Below are 19,497 nucleotides of genomic sequence, written 5' to 3' on the forward strand. Positions count from 1 at the left end.
AATCGCAATACATCGTCTTACAGTACTAGTGAATTAGCCACCGGGAAAACTGCACCGCGGGTATTGGATCGGAATATCCAGGAAAGCAAATCAACTCAAGCAGCTGATATCGACACTTCTGGGTCTTCTGCGTGGGTTCTGGGAGAGGGCACTGGCGTGTGATTACCCTTACAATGGCTAAGACAGAAGCGGTCTCTCTTGAGACAATCTACCCCGTTGAGCAACAATGAAGCCAGCAGATGAGCTCATGCTGGTCGGTCCACACATACACTTCTTAGTGGATATGGAAGTGCCAGATTGGTACGGCGCATGTCAATCGTATTTGGGACTTGCTGGGGTGTTTTTGAATCACTGTTTCCTCATGATCCCCACTAAGATGAACAAAAGAGTTCCAAAGACAAGCAGCGATGGACGTTACAGGAAGAATGCACCTTGATGCTTAAGTAATGTAACAATTCATGGGCTACAGGAAGAATGCACCATAATTAATAAACAATCCATGAAATTGTGAATCATGTTTGCGTCAGTATTGCGAGCGGTGGCTGGGGAGAGTGCAACGCTTAGGCTGGCAGCTTCGAGTGAGGCTTCATGCCAATGTTTATCATGCACGGTTTTCCTCTTTCGGGCCAGGGGCTACGGAAGAGACTCCGGCTTGTCAGACGACGTCAAGTGATTTGGTAACAGTGTACCATTGACGCTAGACCACGTGGCTACCTCAGAGCATATCAGCAATCTGATGACGAGCCGTGAGACTGAACAGCGTGGTATGTATCTGTTGCGTACTTCTGTCTCGTGACCAAAGACCGGGAACTCTCATTCCCTAATAGCAGTCTGTACATAGCGAGAGTGCTTGACGGGCCGAACGGCAGGACGCGCTGAATCAGGGAGCGCCATGGCACCCTGGGGTCAGAACAACGAAGATCACTGTGCCAGCTTCAGTCTGGAACGGCCGAAAGCTCGCGGCAGCCCGCCACACGTAGTCTAGGTGTATTCGTTGGGCAGGCAGAATGGCACGCGTGGCCAGCATCCGTGGCCAGCGGGCGCTAGTAGTTGAACTCCGAGGAGCGGGCCTTCTCGGTCATGCGGGCCATGCGCAACATCTTCTTGCGGGGATCCTCCTTCTTCTTGGCCGCCTCGCTGGTGTGGTTGCCCGTGGTGCGGCCGAGTTTCTTGGGCGTCTCGCGCAAGCCAAAGGCCTTGGCCAAGTGGCCCAAGTGCAACAGCTTGACGTTGAAGTACATGCGCTCCGACGACAAGTGCGTGGCATAGGCCCGCACGTGCGACACGAAGGCATTCAGCGCCTTGTCGAGCGAGGCCTTGTCCTCCAAGAGCCAGCGCTCCACGTCCAAATGCCAGGTGGTGGCGTGGATGTCCCACTTGCCCTCTTTGCTCTTGGGGTCCCTGCGGGCGTCTTTCTTGGGCGCGGCTTGTTCCAGGAAGCTCTTCTCCAAGATGCTCTCGTAGTTGACCACGCGCAAGTTGCTGGTCTTGGGGTGCACCACGCGGAGCTTGCCGTCCACGTAGCCCTCTTCTTCGCCGGGAAGCAAGAAGAGCGTGGCCTCGCCCTTGTTGCCCACGCGCGCGGACCGGCCGATCCGGTGCAAGTGGTCGTCGATGGTGAACGGCGGGTCGTACTCGATGACGTGCGCGATGTTGGGCAAGTCCAAGCCGCGCGAGGCGACGTCCGTGCAGAAGAGCACGAGGTGCTTGCCCTTGTTGGAGCCCTCGTTCAGCACGAACTGCTGCAACGTGGATGTTCTCTGCTGCTGCGACAAGGACCCGTGGAGCCGGAACACGACGGTGTTGCTGTCGACCTGGGGGGCCGTGCACGCGCAGAACTGGGGGGCGGCGTCGGCGTCACTGGAGTCCTTGTTTCTGTTGTGTTTGTCTCTGCCGTTGTCGCTGTGCTTGTCTCTGCCGTTGCCTCTCTTTTTGTCTCTCTGCTCGTCGTCCTTCTCGTCGTCCTTCGCGGTGCCAGCGTGGGCCCGGGCCTCCCTCTCACGGGCCTCGCTGGTCTTGCGCATGGTGGCAATGCCGCCACGCGTGAACGCCTCGTAGTGGAAGTTGACCGAGCACGAGAAAAACACCATGGTCCGCGCCACGGCGTCCGCGGGCGGCCTGGCGGCGGCCTTGAGCGCCGCGGCCAAGGTGACCAAGCGCAACTTGGGCGGCACCACCATGACCCGCTGCACGAGCTGGTCCGGCGCCGTGGCGTTGCTGTCCGCCACGCTCTCGCGGTCCACGGAGATCATCTGCGGGCTGCTCAACACGGTGCTGCCCAACTGCTTGACGTCCTCCGGCATGGTGGCCGAGCACAACACGTTGACCCTGCGCGAGGGCAACGCGGGCCAGCGGCGCAGGGAGTCCGTGAGCCGCGACAGGCGCAGCAACAAGTCCGTGATCTGGGTGATGGTCTCCTGGAAGCCGAGCTCCACGAGCCGGTCGCCCTCGTCGAGCACAAGCCAGCGCACCTGCGACACGTCGAGCGACGCCGTGTTCTGCAAGTGGTCCGCGAGCCGGCCGGGCGTGGCCACGAGCACGTTGACGCCCTTGCGGAGGCGTGCCTTCTCCGACTTCTTCTTCTCGCCGCCCACGACGATGCCCGGCACGATCTGGTGGTGGCACCGGAGCACGGCCTCCAACACCGAGTGGATCTGCAAGGCCAACTCGCGCGTGGGCGTCAAGATCAACGCGAACAACCCGCTCAGCCGCGCGATCGCGTCCTGCTCGCGCATCAACGTGTCCAAGATGGGGAGCGCAAACGCAAGCGTCTTGCCGGACCCGGTCTGCGCCTTGACAAAGAGGTCTGTCTCGGCGCGGAGGAGCTGCGGCGCCACGGCCCGCTGCACCTTGGTGGGCGCGGCGTACTTCATGCCCGTGGCCAAGTGGCGCGCCAACTTGCCCGAGAGCCCCAAGCCCTCGAACGTGCTGTCGTCGGTGAGCGGTGCGTTGGACGGTTTGTGCGTGGTGGCGTCCGGCGCGGACTCCTTCAACGTGGCGCTGTTTTTCGCCGTGAACAACGACGACACGTACGAGTTGTGTTTGCCGCCCTTGTTGCCGGCCGTCTCCATGAACTTGACTCTTTTGGACGGGATGCCCGGGTGGTTGTGCTCGGGGCTTCTGGCCAAGCCCGGGCCTGGCGACGGGCGCTTTTTGGGCGGCACGGGGTCCGTGATCATGGCCTCGGCCTGCACCTGCAAGTGGCGCAAGTGGCCGGCCATTTCGACGCCGTTGGCCCCGGACGCTTTTTTCAACTCGCGGCCTTGCAGCTGGAGCCTCAAGTTTCTGCGTTCTTTCCACCGGCCGCCGGAGTAGCTGACGGGGTTGTGGGGCGCGGGCGCGGCGGTCGTGTCGGGCACGGCGAAGTTGAGAATCAAGCCGTCGTCGTCCATGTTGGGGTGTTTGGGGGTGTTTTGGGGGTGTTTGGGGTGTTTGGGGCCTGTTTTTGGAGGGCCTTGGCTGGTTCTGTGTGGAGAATTGGCGACGCCGCGATGGGCCCGATGCGATGCCAGCGCCGTCCTGCAGGAAACACGTCGCCGGAGGGGCGGGCTTCTGCCGGCTGGATGTGGGTGGTTTTTCGGCGGGGCGGGCCTTTTGCAGTGGCGATGCTGTTGGGCGTGCTGGCCGGGCTGCCGCTGCTGGGTTTGGCTGTTTCTTCGGGTGTTTTCGAATTTTGACTTGCTTGTTTGCGCAAGTGGAATTTCGCCAGGCCGCGCACGGTTTCTGGAAATAGTGCGGGCCCGGCCAGATTCGAGAGCAGAGGTATATGATGGAATGGCGGGAGACCGAGTACTTCTGTGTTTTGGGCCTAGGTACCTGGTGTTGTCCACAGGGCGCCATGGAGAAGGTGGTGGTTATGTGTCTTTATTAGGTGTGTTTATTAGGTGTGTTTATTAGGTGATATTGACTAGGTACTAAATAAGTGGGGTTGGCGATATTTGATAGGTATTTTGGTGATATTTGCTAGGTGCTATTGAGTGGGTCTTATTGATTAGGTGTTGTTAACTAGGTCGTTTTTATTAGGTGCTATTTATTAGGTGTTTTTACTAGCTGTTATTCACTAGGTGGTATTTACTAGCTGTCATGAATTCGGTAACATTTGGGGGGTGATATTTAGTAGGTTAGTAGGTAGGTGATCTTTTGGTGATATTCACTAGACGTTACTCACTGGTTCATTGGGTGTTATGCACTAGGTGTTTTATTAGGTGACATCTATTGGGTGATATTTATCAGGTGATATTAAGTGATATTTCCTGGGTGTTATTAACTAGGTGATGCTTGCTAGGTGATATTAAAGGATATTTTCTAGGTGTTATTAACTCGGTATTATGTATCAGGTGGTGTTTATTAGGTGGTTATTAGGTGTTATTTGCTAGGTGTGACTGAGTAGGTGCTAGTCACTAGGTGATATATACTAGGTGCTATTCACTAGTTAACTGGTGCCTTTAACCAAGTGCTCTAAACTAGGTGCTGTTCACTAGGTATTATTCACCGGGCGTTGTTCATTAGGTGATACCAGCCAGGTGGTATTTACTAGGTGTTATTGTGGTGTTATTGTGGTGTTATTGTGGTGTTATTGTGGTGTTATTGTGGTGTTATTGTGGTGTTATTGTGGTGTTATTGTGGTGTTATTCACTAGGTGTTATTACTAGGTGTCATTACTGGGTGTAGCTGACTACGTAATATCAACTAGGTGGTATTAACTAGGTGGTATTAACTAGGTGTTTTAAATGATATTCGCTAGGTGTTATTAGCTCGGTATTGTTTATTAGCTGGTGTTTACTAGGTGGTTATTAGGTGTTATTTGCTAGGTGGTATTGACTAGGTGGTATTTACTAGGTGATATTTACTAGGTGTTATTTGCTAGGTGTTACTAACTAGGTGATATTTGCTAGGTGTGACTGAGTAGGTGCTATAAACTAGGTGATATTTACTAGGTGCTATTAACTAGTTCATTAGGTGCTTTTAAATAGGTGGTATTCATAGGTATTAATAACTAGGTGTTATTGTGGTGTTATTCATAGGTGTTATTCATAGGTGTTATTCATAGGTGTTATTCACTAGGTCTTATTGTGGTGTTATTCGCTAGGTGTTTTTCATAGGTGTGATTAACTAAAAGTTATCTACTAGGAGTTATTAAGTAGGTATTATCTACTAGGAGTTATTCACTGGGTGTATTACACGGTGGGATCAACTCGGTGATACTTGCTAGGTTATATTCACTAGGTGTTATTTTAGTATCATATACTATAAAGAAAAAACCTATGATAGATCGCTCAGGTGAGAAGGCGCGAGCACCAATTCACGATTTCTCCCAACGATGTGTGACTTCTCCCCAAAAACGTCTGCCCATAACCAATGTCAACCACTTGAGTAGATCAACTAAGTTTCATCATCCCATTGGATCTGTTTTCCCGAGGGCCGTGACCATAGTGGTGCCATTACATTTCTGGGCCGTCCTGAGAAAATAAAGGGAGCTCAAAGTCTGATACAGTGTGGGATCAGGTTTTTATACATATTTTGTTGCAGAGTTTTGTCCTTTTATCACGTGATAGGTGCTATTACTAGGTGTTCTTAGGTGATATCAATCAGACGCCATTAGTCGACTCTCACTCAGCATGCACGGCGTATTTATTAGCCCGGCACCACATGATGGCGCTACTGAAAACTTTATTCGAAGATGCTTGCTGAATTCAGAAGGCCGCCTTCTCAGAACACGACAGTATCCACAACGGGTGCTTCGTTCTTTGTCTGCCCTTCATGAAGTCTGCCCTTCATGGAGTCCGCACCCTCCAAGAGCCCGTCCAGCAAAAAAGACGTTTCACTTTTCTTCACGTTTATGCGAGAACGACATGCAAGTTTCACTGGCTCTGGGGCAAATTCCACTTCTCTATACTGATGTGGAAGAACAATAGTGTTCCAGGCTCAGCTACCAAACCATGCTGCATCCTCTGGCATATGTTTCTAAGCTAGTGCGTTTTGCCTGTCTATCAAATACGCCTGCTCACACCTCTGTATTATAAAGCGTGCTGTATGAATGAGTGCAATGTAACGCCTCAGCGAGGAACAAAGGGATGCCAAGTTGGTTGCCAGCACTAACCACAGCAAGGTCTACATCCTGATGTGAGAAAGCATGGCAGCTGCTACCTGAATAATGATTATAGCTGCAAAAGCATCTATTGAAGCGCCAGATCATAAGCCGGTGGTTGAATTCGTGACCTAAGGAAGCGTCTTTCTATGGAGTGCCACAATTGAAGTGAAAGAGTTCTCCAAAAGGCAAGCGGCTTATTTGATGTGGAGTAATAAAAAGGACCATCGTTCTTTCTTGCTGAAATCAAGGACGATTATTGTGATCAATGGCGACGACCGGGAACAGCACATTAGTTAAAAAAGATCTAGCGTGTGATATCTGCGTGTTTATATCTAGCGCGGACTATACCCAGCGTGAAAGGCTGGACAATAGCCCGCATAGAAAAGTCCAATTACGTACACATAATATTTGTTGCTGGGTGTCACATATCCATGCTTCTTGCTGTTGCCGTGGCCATACGCAACACACCCTCCATCCAAGCTTCGTATCTCGTGATTTTCGAGCTAGATGGCTCCACTGATGATACAGATTTCTGCCTCTTCCTATGATACTTGTCTCCATCATTCACCATTGCACTGTTTTCCAGTGCCGCATTTGAAAACACCCCTAGTTACCGGACCTCAAGCTGGACCTCAAGCCCGAGCTGTCTTCAATGTTTCTAGACCGTGTGGATCAATACCAGATCCGCGATTCTGCTCCTGACCACCCGGCCAAGGAGAAACAGCCCCAAGGCTCCTCAAAGAAACTCGTCAAGTACTGTCGAGGCCTCCAATTTGTCGGCCTGCGGATTGCTTATTGCGCGTGTGATGTGTTCTGTGGAGCTGTCCTGCCCACCGAACCAGCTGAGACTCAGCCACTCCTCCTCATTGAAGCGTTTCACGTGACGCAAGCACGATCCCACGCCGCCATTGAGCTGGCCCTCGGCACTCGGATTACTTCCCGGCTTGGAGGCTGTCTGGAGAACTTGCACGGCGCTCAGTTTCTGCGGATCAGCCGCGGAGTTCTCCTGCCGCACCTGCTGGTACCGGGCGCTGTCCAAGTCGTCTATGTATTTGAACAGCGGCCGGAGCTGGGCCGTGGAATCGAGCGGAATCAACACGAATTTCTGCTCGCCGTCCTGGTCAATGATTCTGCCCGCATAGAGCCCGCCGTTCGTCTCGGTAAGAACGCCCTGGAGCGCCAGGTTTTCTACATGCCCTCCGAGCTCCAGCGCACGGCCCAAGTTATAGAATTTCTCGGTGTTCATCGGCGTTTGCAACTGCACCACTTTGGAGCCGGGCTTCACCAACGCCTTCAAGCCACCGGCAGCAAAGTTTTGCGCCTTCGGTCTCCCCGCAAACTGGAGAACATGGAGCGATTGCAGCTGTCTATTTGGGAGCGAGCCGTGGACCAATGGAATGCTACGAATGATGGGATCATCGTCGTCCTCAGGCTCAGGGCCCGTGGGCTGGGGTTGTGCCGGCTCCTGCTCGTGGTCTGACACAGGGGGCATTTCTTCATCTTCTGAAACAAAGAGATTGTTTTCGCTCATATTGTAGAGTTTCGTGTGCGTGGTATTTGCGGGCACAGTTGTACGCTTTTTCGTCACCAGTTGCGCATCTCATCTGATCGAATGTACATGGCGTTGCAGTCGCGAAACCCAGATGCGGCTTTTCAGAATTGCGCCAGAGACATGGTGATTCTGAACTAGAAATCACTCACGAAAGATGACGCTGGGCACAGCTAAGCACTGTGGCTTCCCTTAAGCTAAGTGTTATATGCTGGAGATAGTGGAGGAAATTGAAAAAAAAAAGACTGGAGAAGGTGACGCCTAGTTTGTAGATAAGCCAAAGTCTCGATGTTCGCCTCTTGCTTATGTGGTCTATAATTTTGCGAACAAGGCTGCCCATCTATCTTCTGTTGGTCACGGTAAGTGGAGAATTTATTAGAGAGATTGTTGGGACTACGGGGGCTGCCGAGATGCCCTCAGAAGATCGCTGTGAGATTTGCCAATGGTGCATTGTTTCCCAACTCCGGAGTTTTTGATTTCGGCGGGTTTAATGATTTCTGGACATAGAGAGAAATCAGATTAAGAGAATCTTATAAACACTCTCATCACTCGTTACAGGAAGACCCCTTTCAATGGTCTACGAAACAGTTCGTTTTTTTTTTTTTGTGTGATTTTTATTGGCCATATATATAAAAAAAGAACGGGAAAAGACCCGGGGCGAAAAGGAAGTCAAAACGGATAGAAGTCGAATTTTTAACTCACGGAACATTTGGTCGACCGCTAATGGTGATCAATCATCAGGGGCTAGTAATGCACCTGTCGCTTTCTACTTAGAAGAATGGTTGTCCAATTTTCAAAGCAACCCAGTGCCATGGGTCAGCAGAAGCCTCAGCATCTCTCTTGAAGAATGGCTGCCCAATCTTCAAAGCAACCCAGTGCCATGGGTCGGCACTTCTCTTGAAGAATGGTTGTCCAATCTTCAAGGCAACCCAATGCCAAGCATCAGCCTCAGCCTCAGCATCTCTCTTGAAGAAAGGTTGACCGATCTTCAAGGCAACCCAGTGCCATGGGTCGGCCTCAGCGTCTCTCTTGGAGAACTCTTCCTCAATAGAAGTCAAGTCTCTCTTGGCCTCGGCATTAGAAGCCTTCGCATCAGCCAAGATGGTGGCGTTCAAGAAAACAACAGTAGCAGTGTTGTTTTCGTAGTTGAAAACTGGGTAGACATCGTCTGGAATAGACAAGCCACCAAGAATGGCCTCACTTGGAACAAGAGTGCCATCAATGGTCAGGTCCGTCTCTGGAGTAGGAGCAGCAGTGACCAAGGCAGTCAATGCACCGAAAATCAAAGGAGTAGAGAATTTCATTTTTTGTAGAATGTTTGTTGTTTGATATTCTGTGCTGGAATAATGAAGAGAAAACTGGCTGATGAAGGAATTAACAGCTCTATTATATACTGATCTTCGGATGTGGCCTGAGTATCATGTTGCAAAAGATGGTCCTTTGAGTGACGGTTTGGGAAATAATAACTCTTAATTTTGCAGCATGGAAAGTAACAACGCACATAGAACGCACGCCCCACATCTCAAACAAAACAAGCGTTTAGAGATGCTGAGAAGTTCCCTTTGAATCCCGAATCGGGAAGAGCGCCCTTCCACACTGCTGCAATATCGAATCCTCGCACTTCATACACCCAATAGAGACATGAATGCCAGACCAGCTTGCTTTTGAAGGCGGCTTTGAACGGATGTCTCGAAACAGGAACTTGTTACAGAAAAAGCCTCAAAATGAGTAATTGTCAATCCGCCTTACTCGCTCATGTGACTGCTTCAGTCTTTGCTTAGTCCGGATACACTCAGTTTTCAGTGATGCGAGTTTCTGGACAAGAAGTTTTGGTCATTTATTGAAAGCCTTCACTGTTCATTTCTAAGAACATAAGACCCTACCAAAATATAATGAAAGGGTTTTAAATCAACCAAACTTTTGAAGCCAAAAAATATTAGTGCCACCAATTCATTCGCAAAATCAAAACATTAGAACGAATAGTCGGCGTCATACTGCGCGCATGTCTAGCAAAAGAAATGATTTCAGCCTCAAAATTCTTGGCCTTCGTCTGGTAATTTTCGAGCCGACCATTATTCGCCTTTTATTGTGGTGAGGTTTCTCTTGTCATTCATGTTTAAACTTTCAATATGAGAAATAATAGATCAGGAGATCATATTGAAATCTATTACAAGAGTATCAAGTGAGCCGAAGTTAAACCTGAAATACTCAACAGCACATCGTGCTGCCTTAATAAATCAAATTTGCCGCGACGGAATTAAAATAAGCGCATAAATCAATTAGAAGAGCACCACACAAAAACATAAAGGCACTTTTTTTCATAAAGCGCCCAAAGAAACCTTTTGACTGGAGCTTTTTAAATTCCTCGATTATTTATCATCAAGCTTCTGTTAATTTTGGTGGAGCCTGATGTATTACCGAGTAAAGTCGAAGGACTAAAAGTATCGAACAGTCAGTCGACAGCTTTTGAATGGCTCGAATAAATATAACTTCCGTCAAAAAAAGAAAACTTGAACAGCAAGCAACACTTTGGAAGAAAATGGTTCAACATATCACGAGAAGTATTCGCCGTGAAATCAACTATTAGAGACAAAATTGTGGATATCATTATGCATATGAGTCATGGTCCATGAGAAAGTGATATACAATAGTGAATTTAGACACCACTAATAGGTGTTTAGCACTCTTAAGTTGCTCAGCCACCAGAAGCTAAAAGTCTACGCAGTTTCGGATCAGGAGACCAGGTGTCAGTGCCGAGTGCCAAGTTCCAAAATTCTGTCTGAGTATACTCCCAAAGATTTGCTGGATTAAAATGGGAAAGATCGCTTCCGTTGACTTGAATGTCAACTCTTCTCTGGCCAAATGTGATTCTCGAAGAATCTTGACCATACTTCATCCAGTAGATGAATCAAAGATGTATTATCGATCTCCGAGCCTGTTAAACATGCCATATCATTTGGAAAAAAAAATATTAATTAGAAATCCGTGAGCACTTTCCTGAAATTCATGAATGCCTGAAACCCAATCTCCCGCTTCTAGAGTTTGGAGACCTTACACTGATTTCATAAATGCGGCGATTCTCATCACAGGAGATTGCATACAGAAATAAGGGGCATTGTATTTAAATCAGTGTTTGTCTTCCAAAAAATGTATATGATTCATGATCAATAAATGCATGGTTGTGTTCATTTCCTACCAACAATTCTTGCATATTTGACGCTTTTCAAAAGTACCATAGTTTTGTCTTCTTGATCTTCGAAAAATTTCGTGAGCTTTGTAGGTGTTATTGGAAATTTATATTTTGATAGCTTGCTTAAGAGCGAAAAGACGCATATTCGTTCCAAAGAAACATCATATTATAGGATATTGCAGTATTTCATTTCTGCTCATTGATATTTAGCATACCTCAATATGCCCCAACGGATACATTTGAACCCACATTTTTTTGGATTCATCTGATAATAAGAACAAAACTATGAGGGACTATGAGCCATCTTTAATCATCTTTCAAAATAAGTGCGCATCATCGAAATGCAGCCCATCCCCTTCCGCTAATCACGGCCTGGACGGTCCTCTCTACGTATTGGATATAATCGGTATTTAGGTTAAGCATCCTGTGGTAGTTGCTTCAACTTAGAAGACTGGAGAGGACTCAAGAGCTTACTTTCTGTGACTCGCCACGTCTTCGAGTGTATACCTTGAAATTTGTGGCGACGAACCAATTAAATTTTGTTAAGTTCTCCAATTGCCTGCCGGAGCCAATGTTTCGTGTAAACTCGAAAAAGCCCCTCGAATACAGTTTCGTTTTACTTAGATTCATATAGTCTATGTATGCAGTACTCTATAAACTTTTTTAATACTCGAAATGATGTATAGAACACGAGAATTATGCGGCTGTAGGCGGAACAGTAGCAAATGGGCACTCTTGGAACTATAAGCTTGACTCTGAATGAAAGCCCATGCACCTGAAGAACACAGTGACGGACGCAAGGTGTAACTGTTTTCCCGGGAGGTCACATTAGGCTTAATGTGGCATGGACGGGTCGATCCGAGAAACGAAATACGACTTCTCTCCGTCAACCACAAAGGAAGTCAGACTGTGCAAGGAGCAGGGTCCTTTGTGAGCATACGACAGCTGGCGCGATGCCAGGAAAAGGCCATTAAGCTATATTGAAATCAAAAACATGAGTATGATTGGCCTAAAAATGCAAATAAAGCCACGTTCTGTTGAGCTCTGTAAGTTTAGTAAATAATACTAACATACTCGGGCAAACAAACATCAAATCCGGTGTAGTGTAACGGCTATCACGGTTCGCTTTCACCGAGCAAACCCGGGTTCGACTCCCGGCACCGGAGAACTTGTTTATTTTTTTATGAATTTTTGATCATAACTGGGACGTTCATCGGTAGCTTATCAAGACTAGCTTGTGTATCCCTCGCGCAATTTAAGTTTCGAGTACGTGAGGTTCTGTTCGCGCCGAGTTTATCTTTTCTTATCGGATTCAAGACGCGATCCATATAATCACCCACCACATATTCCAAAACCACAACAAAACATTATACATGGGCGGCCGCGAGCTTCCAGGGAAAAGCAGACTCAGCCTTCACTTCCATCCAAGTAGGAGATATATTTTTCTGAGTATATAAATAACTGTTGCGCACACAGGCAGACGAATTGAAACATGCCCTTCGTTCTTCTTCCATAGTAGCAACATTGTAGAGCGAGAGGCGTCCGGGATAGGATAGGGGACATAGTAGCGGAGGTTAAATAAGAGAAAAGCCAACAAAAGGCGCAAGGCCCGGGGCATGGGCCGATCTCAGACCGTCCATCCATCCGGTGCCCAGGCACCCATCGTGCCAGACGTAGAACAAAGGCAGCTGATCAGAGGACCTTCCGCTTGGGGTTTCGGTCGCTCTGCTTGTACACCTTGTTCTTCAAAAAGTAGTTGTTGGTCTTGAATTTCTCGTGGATGGAGTCGTCGTCCATTTCGGGCAGATCCGCGGCGGCCGGGCCAGGCCGGCCAGCCCGGCCCACGATTCCACTGGGCCTTGCCGTCTTGGCCGGGCCACCCGGGAGGTCTGTTTCTTGTTCTTCGATAAGGCCGCGGCTTCTGCATACGAGAGCTTCTGGCACGCCACGTCCACGAAATCCGCGTACGTGTCTTCCATAGACACTTTGTAGGTGTGACTATCGTTGCCGCCAGAAAGGGTGAACGACTTGGGCACGTCGGCCAGGGGGAGCGGCAGGCTCGATTTCTTGAACCAGGGAAGGGCAAAGTTTCTGAACATGGGGGCGTGTTTCTGGGCGCTGCAAGTGATTGCTGGGGGGACCAAAAAAGTTTTTTTTTTTTGTGTTTTGTGTGGAGTTTCGGGTGGGATTTTGCTGCGGTGTTTTGTAGAGCAGTGTTTTGTGGAGCGGTGTTTTGTGGAGCGGTGTTTTGGGTGCGGTGTTTTGGGTGCGGTGTTTTGGCCAGTGGTTATCTATGTGCGTAGATAGGCGAGGTCAGCAGGCGACGCGAGACTCAGACCAGGGAAGAGGGAGAACGAAAAGAGAGGCGAGTCGCGTTAGGCTTTCCTGTTTCCGGGCAGATTGTTTCCGAAGATGCTGTTTCTGTTTTTAGGCGGTGTTGTGTTGTCTTGGTGTGGTGGTTGCCTTGCGACCAAGAGGAATTGATGGGAAATAGTTGGGCAAGCCGGCAACGTGGCACGCCTTTGTTTATATAGTAATAGTTTGTTATTGGGGCCGTGCGCAATATGGAGTCACCCACGCAGGATTCAAGAGCGCCGGGCGCTAGCCGGTCGTGCCGCGCCTGCAGATAAGCGAGGATGATCCGACGGCCCGGCGCTTGAAACAGAGCAGGGTGGTGGGAGACCCGATGTATGTTGGGGCCAGAGACACTTTTTTGTCAGAGCCGCTCTTTGTTTCAGCGCCAATGTTATGAGTTGGGTGGATGGAAACACACGGTCACGTGGCCGTGGGTGGGGTAGATAAGATGGCGGGATAAGAACGCGGCGGGCCAACAATGCAGCGGCGGACGCGGGGGTCACTCCACGTGACCGGCGTTCTGCGCATAGCTGTGCCGAGGGCCGCCCGGCTCGGATCGGTCTAGACGGTCCTGAAGCTGTCTTGCAGAAGTCTGCCGTGGTCGCACAATAGGGAATACAGGCTAATCTTATCCTTGTTTAGAGTCTCAAGTTATTCATTATTAGGTTCTATACGTTCAACTGCTCAATTATTCACATGTTTTTGCTGAAACTACTGTGTTATATTTACATGTTTTAGATATATTATGATTATTTATATATATCATAGATTTATATTGTCATGCCTTTTTTAAAGCTTTATTATTTATGGCAGCTGGATCTATAATACATTCATTAATATCAGAAACACAAGATATGCGTAAGTTTGGAGTTTACCATTTAGTTATGGTCAATACAATAAGGTCAATGCAATAAGGTCAATGCAATAAGGTCAATACAAGAAGGTCATATAATAAGGTCATATAATAAGGTCAATATAATAAGGTCATATAATAAGGTCATATAATAAGGTCATATAATAAAGTCAATAAGGTCAATATAATAAGGTCAATAAGGTCAATACAATAAGGTCAATACAATAAGGTCAATATAATAAGGTCATATAATAAGGTCATACAATAAGGTCAATACAATAAGGTCAATATAATAAGGTCATATAATAAGGTCATATAATAAGGTCATATAATAAGGTCAAAAGAACAGGTCAATAAATACAAGGAAAAAAAAGACAAGTTCAGTAAGAACCACTTCAATTAAGACAAGGTAAATAAAGACAAGATTAATAAAGACAGATTAAGACAGACAAGATCAATAAGACCACATTAAAGAAGACAAGATTAACAATGACCAGATTAATAAAGACAGGGCCAAGAAAGACAGTTGAACAGAAGATTAGCTGAACAAAGACTAGTTTAACTAAGACAAGATAACCATAGACGAAATAAATAAAGACAGTTCAACGAAAGCCTAGCTAAATAAAGACTGGTTTTTCTGAGACAAGATAAATATAGACAAGATCAATATAGACAAGGTGAATGAGTGTAAGTTCAACCCAGACCAAATTAATAAAGACAGGGCCAAAAAAGGAGGGGTCAATGAAGACCGTCTTGATGAAGACTAGCTTGATACAGACTACTTTAATCAAAACAAGCCTAATAAAGGCCAGCTCAATCAGGACCATCTTGAGTTAATAGACACCCGCGCTAGGACAAGCTTAATAAGACAATCCTCATAAAGACACGCTTGATGAGGCAAGCTCCCATAGGACAAGCTTCAAAAACATAATCTGAATAAGAACAAGCTCAAAATAAGACGCCCAAAAAAAGGCAAACTCGAAATCAACCAAAAAAAGGATAGATGATGATAGACAGAATCAGACAAGTAAAACCAGAATCCAGCGCACCCGGCCGGGCCGCGCACGACCCGTCGCGGCCCAACCCAAGACTCGCAACCTCAACTGTATCTGCGCATCCAACCACAACATCATGGATGGCTGGGGAGAAGTATGTCAAACAATCGCCGAATTTGCAGCCAATGAACGGAACTGCCGCCCAGTAAAAACCCGCCCGTTTGGGAGGCGTCGTCACGTGCCCGGAACCCCGATTCTGAAAGGGCCGGGCCCGGCGCTTAGCGCCCCATAGACACGCTCAGAATACCCGCCCTGGGCTCCACAAACACCTCCAAAATCCGGCGCCAGCCCCGAAAATGCCGCCGATTTTTTTGCCAGCGCCCTGCGCCGATAGCTTGTCCGCAAAAAAAAAAAAAATAAAAAAAAATCTCCTCTGTTTTACTAACGCGCAGGTTTCTCGCATCCCAGCTACGGCCCGCTCTGCACCGGCCCCCCGGGGCCCCGAGGCGCCGCCTATCACGGCGCTTCTGTTCGACAGCACGGCCAACTTGCTCTGGTGCGGCGACGCGCAGGGCCACACGGCGCTGTTCACGCCGCTGCTGCAGGAAAACACGCCGTACCGCCACATGGCCTTGTACAGATACACCAAGTTCCGGCTGCTGGGCGCCGCGAGCCCCGTGGTCCAGCTCTTGAACCACCAGCGGGGCATCCTCTCGCTCCTGCACGGCGCGGTGGGCTTCAGCCTGCGCCGGGGCGTGCCGAACGTGGCATTGACCGCGGCCCTGTGGCCGGCCGCGGACCGGGCGGCGTGGGCCGGTCTCCGCAGCATGGCGCTCGCGTACCTGACGTCCCACGACCTTGTGGTGGGCGGCGCGGCCGCGCTCTTCAAGGTGGACTTGGCGCGGCCGACACAGCCCACGCGGTTCGCGCATGACGGCGACGTGGCGCTCGTCAACTACTCGTCCAAGCTCCTCACGTTGGGCCGGCTGGGCGGCGCGCTCGAGGTGTTTGACCCGGCTGCCAACAAGTCCGTCAAGACGTTTGCGGGCCACAACGGCATGCTCTCGGACTTGGACGTCAAGGGCAACTACGTGGCCACGTGCGGCTACTCGGCCCGCATGCCGCGCTACGGCCTGGCCTCCGCCGCGGTGGAGTACATGGTGGACCCGCTCGTCAACATCTACGACTTGCGCACCATGCGCGCGCTCTCGCCGCTCCCGTTCTCGGCGGGCGCCAGCTTCGTGCGCTTCCACCCGAAGTTGCCCAACATCGTGGTCATCGCGTCCGCGAACGGCCAGATCCAGTTCGTCGACATCCACGACCAGCTGGTCGTGCACCTCTACCAGGCCGACCTCACCGACGCGGCCGCTGCCGCGGGCCTGCTTGCCGCAGCCACCAGCTCCTACCTCGCCCACTTGAACATCAGCGAGAACGGCGAGTTCCTCTGCTTTGCCGACGGCTACAAGAACTTGCACTTGTGGTCCATGAGCTCATCCACCAGCCAGAACTTCCTCAACTTCCCTGCCACGCTCGACCAGCCCGCCATTCCTGACAACATCGTCGCCGCGCTGGACCACGTGGCCTTGGACGACGTTGTGCCCCTCAACTCTGTAGGAATGCCCTACTACAAGGAGTATTTGGCCTCCAACTTCCCGTCGGATTTGGTTTTCATCAAGGAATCCGCCAGAATCCCAAAGCAGGTCACGGATGCCTGCTTGCGCCCGAAGACAGCCCCCAAGTCGGCTCCCACTAGATACCACTACGACAAGGCCAAGTACGGTGCACGTCATGTGACACCCCTGTATGTTTCGTTGAAACATGCGCACGGCAAGACGGGCGCTCCTTCGACAAAGATAAGCTCCATCCCCAAGTTCATCAGCGAAAGAAGCATGACGTCCTCCCCTGTTGCTGGTGGCAGAGCTTTCGAATCAGAGTCACCGTCATTGCCTGCATTTGCCACATTCCACGACTTCAACGATATCGATTCGGATGGTGCCTCCAAGTTCAATGCCAAGACAGACGCACCCGGTGAACAAACCGACTCGACGTTTCAGTATAAGCCTGACCCGAGTACTCCAGTTCCTCCGTGTTATGGCAAGCTTGATATCCACTACTCTCGATTTGGGGTCGATGACTTTGATTTCGATTACTACAATCGCTCCAATGGACAGTTCGCAGGACTTGAAAACCATCTAGACAACTCTTACACAAACTCCTTGCTTCAGATATACCGCCATATCCCAATTTTCTACAATGCAGTCACCAAGAGCTTGATGTCCGAATATCTTCCCAATGACAAGAAGACAATACATGATAGAGGCAACCCTCTGGGTACATCTGTCTTAAACGAGCTTGGGTATCTTTTCGACATGATGCACAAGGCAGGGGCCAGAAATGTCAACATATCCAACTTCTCCCTCATTCTAAACGAAAGTGACATTGCTAAAAACTACGGCCTATTGAACACAGACGATGGGAAGTCCCTTGATTCCAGAGAGCTTCAGGAATTGGTGGTGACTTTCAACAAGTTTTTGATCGAGTCTATTGTAAGCGACTTCAGGTCTCAATTTAGTATCGATGTTCAAGACTTGAGTGCGACGCACTACGAACTAGAGTTCTTTGCCCCTTCTGGTGAACTACTAGACAAGCAATACGGCAGCCAAGTCACTCTCGACTTATGCTCACCACCCTCACACTACCTCAACAGAGGTGGCTTTGGAAACCGCTATACTTCACAGCATTTGACGAAGAAAAACAGCACAATCTTAAACTATCTCGATTACTCCCTTAATCAGCATCGCTTGATTCCGGCATCCATGAACACACCTTATGAAGTTGAGGCACGACAACTCTTTATAGACCTCGGACCTGTCCTCCTGATTAATCTTCCCCTTAGCGATCAGGAGTTTGACCAAATCAGGAGTTTCAAGAAGTGGCTTGTACCTGAGTTCTACACGGTGAATAGCGCAAACAAGAAATTGACTTTCAAGCCAGTCATTGCCCAGATGAACCAACGAGCAAACAAGTACGAGCTTCAGGGCTACGTCTGTGAAATCAGCCATGGCCTGGCATCGTGCAAAGGTCAACACAACCTTGTTTCATATGTCAAGATAAGATCAGTTTCGCTGGGCAAAGATCAGTGGTTTTTATTCAACGACTTTTTGGTGATGCCTATTCCAGAGGACGAGGTCTTCAATCTATCTTATCTGTGGAAAAAGCCAGTCGTTGTTGTCTACAGCAATTCTGAAGACCATAGAAACCAGAAATTCTCCTATTTCGAGTGCGAGATGTTCAGAAAACTTTCATCCCTCAACGACGGAATTTTGTACAGAGACCACTTTGCATACGGTACAAGACAAGGCTATAAGAAAGAATATGAACTCTTGACTCGTCAAGAGGCTCCTGCTCTCGGGTCTCTTATCGCAATCGATGCAGAGTTTGTCTCGTTGAGGCCAGAGGTAGCGGAAGTCAGTTACACCGGGAGTCGAAACTTGGTAAGACCAACGCTACTTTCGCTCGCCAGGATATCTGTTTTGCGAGGTGATCCTGGACCAAAACATGGGGTCCCATTCATAGATGATTATATCATGCATTGCAAGCCCATATATGACAACTTGACGAACTTCTCCGGCATCGAAGAGGGAGACTTGGATCCCACGAAATCACACAAGACGCTTGTTACGCTTCAAACGGCGTACAGAAGACTTTGGCTTCTCATGAATCTAGGGTGCGTTTTTGTTGGACACGGGCTCAAAAGTGACTTTAGATGCATCAATCTTCAGGTCCCCAGGTCGCAGATCCGAGACACGATTGAATTCTACCATCTTCCTGACTTTAGAAGAAAGCTCAGCTTGAAGTTTCTAGCCTACAGTGTTTTGAAAGAGTCAGTGCAGACGAGAAACCACGACTCGATTGAGGATGCTCGTACAGCGCTTCTTCTATTTGAGCGGTACATGGAGCTCAGGGCGTCGGGAGAGTTTGAGCAGGCTTTGCGGCGTATTTACAGCGAGGGCCAGCAACTCCGGTTCCGAGTGCCTGAGTAGCGGGGCTGGAACCCATGAAACACTTCGATGAAATGACGCTAATAAATTGACGTTGCCCAAATGGCACTGACAAACGCTAGATGTAACTACCCGCTTGACACAATGACACCAAGACAATGACGCCAAGAAAATTTTGCTAAGACAATGGTGCCGAAACGAGGATGCTAAAACGAGGATGCCAAAACAAGGACGCTAGTAGAATGACGCTAACGATGCGACGCGTTGTAACGCGACCGGCGTGGTGCACGCTGGCGGTCTCAGACTCGGACTTGGAGGACACCGAAAGACCCGTACCCCCGACGCCCTCGTGGCCGCCCCGCAAAGCTCGCGAGCTGTCTCATGCTCAGCTGAGCATCAAGCGAGCAGTCATAGCAGGCACGTTTTCACAGACAACTCCAGGCGGCTAAAACACCACGCCGCA

The 19,497-nt window shown here is 49.3% G+C and overlaps 5 protein-coding genes and 1 non-coding gene across 6 annotated transcripts; 2 read left to right on the forward strand and 4 right to left on the reverse strand.

Annotated features, from left to right (window-relative positions):
* Positions 1-1,043: 1,043 nt before the first annotated feature.
* Positions 1,044-3,392, reverse strand: DBP7 (putative ATP-dependent RNA helicase; the record flags this gene model as incomplete). The annotated part of the gene is made up of 1 exon (XM_018858571.1): positions 1,044-3,392. The coding sequence occupies one exon, from the start codon at positions 3,390-3,392 to the stop codon at positions 1,044-1,046; it is 2,349 nt and encodes a 782-aa protein (XP_018714199.1).
* Positions 3,393-6,827: 3,435 nt separating this feature from the next.
* Positions 6,828-7,622, reverse strand: METBIDRAFT_37203 (DNA-directed RNA polymerase III subunit; the record flags this gene model as incomplete). Its single annotated transcript, XM_018856839.1, has 1 exon — positions 6,828-7,622. One exon carries the CDS (start codon positions 7,620-7,622, stop codon positions 6,828-6,830), a length of 795 nt encoding a protein of 264 aa, XP_018714200.1.
* Positions 7,623-8,410: 788 nt separating this feature from the next.
* Positions 8,411-8,944, reverse strand: METBIDRAFT_9958 (uncharacterized protein; the record flags this gene model as incomplete). The annotated part of the gene is made up of 1 exon (XM_018859497.1): positions 8,411-8,944. One exon carries the CDS (start codon positions 8,942-8,944, stop codon positions 8,411-8,413), a length of 534 nt encoding a protein of 177 aa, XP_018714201.1.
* A 2,980-nt stretch (positions 8,945-11,924) lies between these two features.
* METBIDRAFT_t20 lies at positions 11,925-11,996 on the forward strand. The gene has a single exon. It is a non-coding gene; the product is annotated as a tRNA-Glu (tRNA).
* A 526-nt stretch (positions 11,997-12,522) lies between these two features.
* Positions 12,523-12,929, reverse strand: METBIDRAFT_9959 (uncharacterized protein; the record flags this gene model as incomplete). Its single annotated transcript, XM_018859498.1, has 2 exons — positions 12,523-12,751; positions 12,799-12,929. 2 exons carry the CDS (start codon positions 12,927-12,929, stop codon positions 12,523-12,525), a joined length of 360 nt encoding a protein of 119 aa, XP_018714202.1.
* Positions 12,930-15,169: 2,240 nt separating this feature from the next.
* On the forward strand, positions 15,170-19,076 carry METBIDRAFT_9960 (poly(A)-specific ribonuclease; the record flags this gene model as incomplete). The annotated part of the gene is made up of 2 exons (XM_018859499.1): positions 15,170-15,187; positions 15,486-19,076. The coding sequence occupies 2 exons, from the start codon at positions 15,170-15,172 to the stop codon at positions 19,074-19,076; spliced, it is 3,609 nt and encodes a 1,202-aa protein (XP_018714203.1).
* Positions 19,077-19,497: the final 421 nt, after the last annotated feature.

This window comes from Metschnikowia bicuspidata (assembly GCF_001664035.1).
Source record: "Metschnikowia bicuspidata var. bicuspidata NRRL YB-4993 chromosome Unknown METBIscaffold_1, whole genome shotgun sequence".
NCBI lineage: Eukaryota > Fungi > Ascomycota > Pichiomycetes > Serinales > Metschnikowiaceae > Metschnikowia > Metschnikowia bicuspidata.